General features: G+C 40.5%; 1 protein-coding gene across 3 annotated transcripts; it reads left to right on the top strand.

Moving 5' to 3' along the window:
* Positions 1-72: 72 nt before the first annotated feature.
* On the top strand, positions 73-4,111 carry THG1L (tRNA-histidine guanylyltransferase 1 like). 3 transcript variants are annotated; one of them, XM_026047713.1, is made up of 6 exons: positions 73-243; positions 887-1,063; positions 1,504-1,673; positions 1,791-1,879; positions 2,503-2,610; positions 3,467-4,111. In XM_026047713.1, exons 1-6 carry the CDS (start codon positions 140-142, stop codon positions 3,626-3,628), a joined length of 810 nt encoding a protein of 269 aa, XP_025903498.1. In that variant the 5' UTR covers positions 73-139; the 3' UTR covers positions 3,629-4,111. The 3 variants fall into 3 exon arrangements, with proteins under 3 accessions (XP_025903498.1, XP_025903500.1, XP_025903499.1); XM_026047715.1 differs by lacking the exon at positions 73-243 and having other exon boundaries at positions 997-1,063; positions 1,599-1,673; XM_026047714.1 differs by lacking the exon at positions 73-243 and having other exon boundaries at positions 1,038-1,063; positions 1,508-1,673.
* The last annotated feature ends 1,907 nt before the right edge of the window (positions 4,112-6,018 follow it).

The raw sequence follows: 6,018 nt of genomic DNA, 5'->3' as shown, positions 1-6,018 counted from the left end.
GTTCCCCTCGCGGCATACAAGGGCTCATGGCCGTGCCCGCCGAGCGGCTTCCGCTTCCGGTGGGGCGATGCTGCGCGGCTGGCGGGGCGCGGCGGCCGCCTGCGCGAGGCGCCTGAGCGGCCCCGGCCGCGGCCCGCCCATGGCGAAGAGCAAGTTCGAGTACGTGCGCGGCTTCGAGGCGGACGACGCGCTCCTGCCCAACTGCTGGATCGTGGTCCGCCTGGACGGGCGCAACTTCCACCGGTAGCGCCGCGCGGGCGGCCGGGGGCGCGCGTGGAGACGCCTCGGGGAGGAGCGGGCCGGGCGGAGCGGGGAGAAGGAGGGGGTCAGGGAGGCGTTTTGGGGAGCGGGGGGTGCTYGGACCCAGGAGGAGGCGAGGGAAGCCCTGCGGCTGCTGCCCGGAGTGCTGGTGGAGGGGTCGTGTCTGTGCGAGAGCCGCCTCTCCTCCAGGTAGGTGGGTCGGTTCCTTAGWGTGGGGCTTCGGCTTCTGAAAGTTGCGCTTCCAGATGGTGCTTTGCTGCAGTCTGAAGCCTCCGGGGTTTCAGCAACTGACTGAGATGTTGGGCAGAGTGTGAAAGGCCCCTAGTGCAGAGTGAGGCTGCAAGAAATGCTACTTGTCACCCTCTTATTCCAAGTAAAATAGGGAAAGTGGATATTTTGAAGGCTTGTCAAATAGTTAGGACGGGATATTGATTCTCAGAGTGGGTTATCTGGGGTGTACGAGCACAGTTTGTTACTGTTGTTTATTCCAGGTGGGAATTCTCTGTCAGTAATGAAGCCTACCCAAAATAAATACTCATGGGAAGTACGTGTGAGGAAAACTATTGGGTTGGCATTTTTGAGTAGCTTTTTAAAGGATTCTTCTTCAACCATTTTTGCTTTGTAGGTTTGCTGAGCAACACGAGTTCAAAAAACCAAATGATGATCGTGCCCTTCATCTGATGACCAAGTGTGCCCAGACAGTGATGCAAGAGCTGGAGGATATTGCTATTGCTTATGGACAAAGCGATGAGTACAGCTTTGTTTTCAAAAAGAAGAGTAAATGGTTTAAAAGAAGAGCAAGGTAATGGCTGCTTTGATGCTAAGTATTCACTTTTAATCTCTCTCTCTCTCTCTCTCTCTAAACTTGGAATTTATTGCTTCCTTGTATTTGACTTTACCTTTATGCAGAGGGTATGAGTAGGACTGTATTTGGGTGCATACACTGCAAATTGGCTGAAAAGTTCTTCATATGAACTCCTTGCATGTTATCTTTGTGGAATATATGTTCACTGATACAGGATTTCAGAAAACATTTGATTAAATGTATTAAAAAAAAAAAAAGCCCTTTCCAGACTCTTACATGATTCTCAATACTTCCTACCTTTCAAAAGACTCAGTGCTATTGCTGATCTGTGGAGATATTGCCATCTCCCTAAATTACTGCTGTTGATAACCCAGGTGATCACTGTATAATCTTACTAATGTATTGCTTTCTTTTTCTTTTTGCCATGTGTTTGCAAGTAAGTTCATGACTCATGTGGTCTCCCAGTTTGCCTCAAGTTACGTTTTCTATTGGAAGGATTACTTCAAGGACCAGCAACTTCTATATCCACCAGGATTTGATGGACGAATAGTTTTGTATCCCAGCGATCAAAATTTAAAGGACTACCTCAGTTGGAGACAAGCAGATTGTAAGCATTAGAAAAGGGAAAACATGCAGACATTTGTACAGTTGAGTACAAACAAAAGTTGCCTTTTTTTTCCTGAGTATTCAGATTTGGTAAATGCTTTCTCCTCTTTTTCCTTAGGCCATATCAATAACCTTTATAATACAGTGTTTTGGATGCTTGTACAACGAAGTGGTTTGACACCAGTACAAGCACAGGACAGACTTCAGGTAAGAATCTTTTAAGATATGTTCTAAGTACAAACAGAACCACACATTTGCTGAGCTGTGTCTTGCCTGCCCAGTAGCCCTGGCTCTCTTTTGTGCTCTTAATGTAATAATTTCATGAGGCCATATTCAACAACTCCCTCTTCATTTGTGCGGATGCTAATATATTTAGCTTATGGCATTTTAGGTAAATGTTAATAGAATTTTCATTTCTTAATTAGTTCAAGAATTTTAAATGCATTAAGCAAATATCCATTATCTTTGAAAAAGAAATAAAATGGGAGCATTCGGACGCTATTGAGTGCTAGATCCTTCTATAGAATTCTGACTGATTTGTGCAGACTTAAGCATATTATATATGTGTTCACTTAGATTCTGTTAACTTTTACTACTCTTTTGGAAAAAAAAAAGATATATAACCTGAAAGAGATTGTCTTTTAGCATTGCTATTTGGCAGTTGGAAAAAGTTTCTTTGTTTAGAGAAGTAATTGCACCTGTAAYTTAAAAGTAAAAAAGCATGTATAAATGCCAGTCTTATTCTCAATATTTACCTATCATTTGTGTTAAAGATCCCATTTGCTTTTATTTTTTTTTTTTCTATAAGGGTACTTTTCTTTTTCTGTCAGGGAACTTTGGCAGGAGATAAGAATGAAATTTTATTTTCTGAATTCAACATCAACTACAACAATGAGCCTTTGATGTACAGAAAAGGAACTGTCCTAATATGGCAGAAGGTAAAAAATTATATTAGCACTGGCTTCATGCTCATGTTTTAAACAGTTCACTATGGYGGATAAACTATACTGTAAAAACTCCAAATTTGAAGTAAAGCTCTATGGACATAATCTTTAACTTGTAAAATTAATGACATTTTTCCATATAATGGTAAATGGTATGGAATAGTATGTATGATAGTATGTAAGATAGTTATTTTAGAAGTGTTTCTTGGGTATTTATTCATGAGTATAGTATAAAAACTGCTCTCTAAATTGTGGTTACACAGAAATTATAACCACTGATATATGTACATTGTCATCTGTTATATATGCTTTATGTAAAATTTCACAAGACTGGCAAAAYTGTGTGCAAATTAGTCACTGTTGAGAGTCTCTGTAATTTATTCAGCTTTGTGGTTTCTACGTGTCGAAAATTTTTAGAATCCTTTTTTTATGGCTAGTGATTTTTCTTATTTCATTTGAAACTAATTGGAAGAGATAGAAGCTCCAACCTGGAAATATATTCGACTATTCCTTGTATGTGCRTTTTTTTGATAATGGTTGGCCATTTTCAAGGTTTTTCCATATGCTTTAAATGGCTCCAGTCTGAATACTGTATTTTATTCAAGAGTACTGGCAAGAATACATGAATTTGCAGTTGATTTCTTCAAGCCCTGTGATGATAATACATGATTTGAATTAATAACCAGTAGAACAGCATTACGAAATAGATTCCCTTTCAAAAAATGCAGTATTCAATTTATGTAGTACGTCTAGGGATAATGGTTACTTTTGTTATAGCTTTTTGCCTTGTTCATTTATGAAAGCTAACTGAAGTCTTACATGTCTAATAATGTGTCAACTGTCTTTTCAGGTAAATGAAGTCATAACAAAGAAAATAAAACTGCCAAAGGAAACAGAAGAGAAGGAAGTTGAAGTGACCCGAACTAGGACTAAAGTTGTTCCTCTGCACTGTGACATTATAGGGGACCAGTTCTGGGAGGAATATCCTGAGATTCTGGCTGAGGATAGTTGATTTCTGCTGCAAGTGTATTTGGCAGTTTACATTTTGCTCTGCTAGGGTTATTACAAAGTGAGGACTATGGATTGTGGCTGGCAAAGTTTAACTTGCCACCCTCTTCAACAACTATGTTGTTTTGGCACTGTTGTTGCTGGAGAAATAGAAACTGGTCTCTTGTTTGACATACAAAGATATGTCCTGCTGGGAAAGGTAAAATCATTGTATTTTGAATGCTAGTAACTCATTATAAATTAAAAGACTGCTCCTTGTAAATGCATATTTTTACAAAGAGTATAGAAATTTTATGCATTTCTGTAGTATTCTTTAAGTCACAGGATGCTGCATTGAACTGCCACATCACTTAAAAGGYTATGTATTTGAACAGTTAAAAACTGAGGGGAAAAATCATTATGAAACAGACCAGAATACTGCAGTTGGTAATAAATTTCAAAGCCAGTGTGTATAGTCAGTTTAGTGGCAATTGTGCTACTAATGTCTCTTGCCCTTACAAAAAAGAACTAGTGTAGCCTGTGGGTTTCCTGCAACTAATTTTGAAAAGCATTTGTCAACTGTACAGAATTTTTATATGCTTTTAAAGATTAAAAAAAAAAATTCTTCCCTACTGTGTTTATGATTTGGACTTTTTCATTTGTGGTAGCTTTTACTGGTAATTAGCAAGCTTTCAAATAATTAAGCTAGTAATAATGATACTGTACAGACTTAAATTCTGTCAGGACATGGGTAAATATTCTGCTGTCATTTTTCTGTGGTCTGGAAAACCATCTGCCTCTTACTATGCAGAAAACTGAGGAGTAGCAACACAGAAAAACACTGACGGTGCTGGCACAGAGGGTGCTGGCAAGAATTTGTGGTGGTGGCCTCTAATTCTGTTATGGTTGATACAGATACAGCAGTGGTGACAATAGCTGATTGTTAGAGAAAAATCTGATGAGCATGTGTATGCCTGGACTCTGCACAGTTTTGTTCGGGTAGCAGTTGAAGATTATTGTCAAAACAGTTTTACCGGGCAGTTTTTGAGATTTAAGAACAGAAATATCTTCACTAGTACGAAGGGGCTTGTCTCTCTCTAATTGGAGTTTTAGGGAAATACACCTTTTCATTATGAGTATCTATTCTTATAGAAATGCAGCTATAACAATATTATTATTATTATTACCACTTTAATCAAATTGATTTCAAAAAGAAACAGTAATCGAGCTGAAGTGCTTGTGGTAAATGAAAGTTTATACTTGGTTGTTGAGACTGACCATAAAAGTAGAAAGAGAGGATTGAGTGTGAGTAAAGAAGGTCGGCATGAAGTTACTGTCTCATTCATTGGCTCAGCAGCTTCCTCTCTGCTTTCATAGTTTTCTTTCTGCAGGAAGAACCTTTACATTTAAAGCAATGTCTTTTTTTTTCTTCCCCTAATTTGTAATAATTGCTTTGAAAAACTGTACTAAATGGGTACTGATGTAAACTACTCCTTGGCAGTTCCTTCCTTTTTCTGAGAATGAGGAGTGAGTCTATGTGTATGGTAATTCCCTGCAGTATTAGGATGTGCATTATTTTTAGCATTTAGGGAAAGGCTGCCTTGYCCTCGGCAGGAGGATATGAGGGACCGTGATGTGATGATCTGCATGAATCATTATACTGCAGTAAGAACTTCCACATCCTGCTCTGTATGGGTTTCCTGCAAGACAAACGTTGTTTACCTGACTTTGAGATGCTGTCGTGCCTGACATTATCTGTAGAGACCAGAGAGTCTTCACTCCAGAGGTCGTAATATTTGGATTTTGCAGTCTGAGGGAAGATGAAAAACAATTTTTGGCAACTGACTCTTCTGCTTGAAAAATACTATGTAGRCCTCTTTAAACATGTTTATGTATATTTAAAAAAAAAGACTAGCAGATACATGAATAGACATATATCTTATGTATCACATTATATATATTTTTTAAAGGAAGTCTAAATCTTGCCYCCTTGGCTTGCTTCCCCTTTAACTTACTTTTGCCTGTTAACAAGTGCATGGAGACTTTCCAACCTGGATGGGGATTACAGTTGCAGAGGTGCCCTTTGATTTTTATTCATCTAAATATCAGAAAAAGCAGCTCCCTGTGACCTGAATGGGCTCCGTGAAGAAACAGAGGTTTCCCTGGAAGGGGACAGTGCCATTAAAAGAAAGACTTCCGCGAGCTCAAGATGAACGCTCCGGGGCAGGTTACCAGGCAGGGACGGGCAGGAAGCAGGGCTAGTGAGGCCGAATTTCCTGGGAGAAATCCTGGCGTGGGGTGTTTGTAGAGAAGAGCAGGCGCGGGGCCGGGCAGCGGGGCCGGGCAGCGGGGCCGGGCAGCGGGGCCGGGCAGCGGGGCCGGGCAGCGGGGCCGGGCAGCGGGGCCGGGCAGCGG

The sequence above is a fragment of the Nothoprocta perdicaria genome, unplaced genomic scaffold, assembly GCF_003342845.1.
Source record: "Nothoprocta perdicaria isolate Ctin4 unplaced genomic scaffold, notPer1 scaffold_5, whole genome shotgun sequence".
In the NCBI taxonomy this organism is placed as follows: Eukaryota; Metazoa; Chordata; class Aves; order Tinamiformes; family Tinamidae; genus Nothoprocta; species Nothoprocta perdicaria.
Note: the sequence above shows the minus strand (reverse complement) of the source record. Positions and strands in the feature narration are given on the sequence as shown.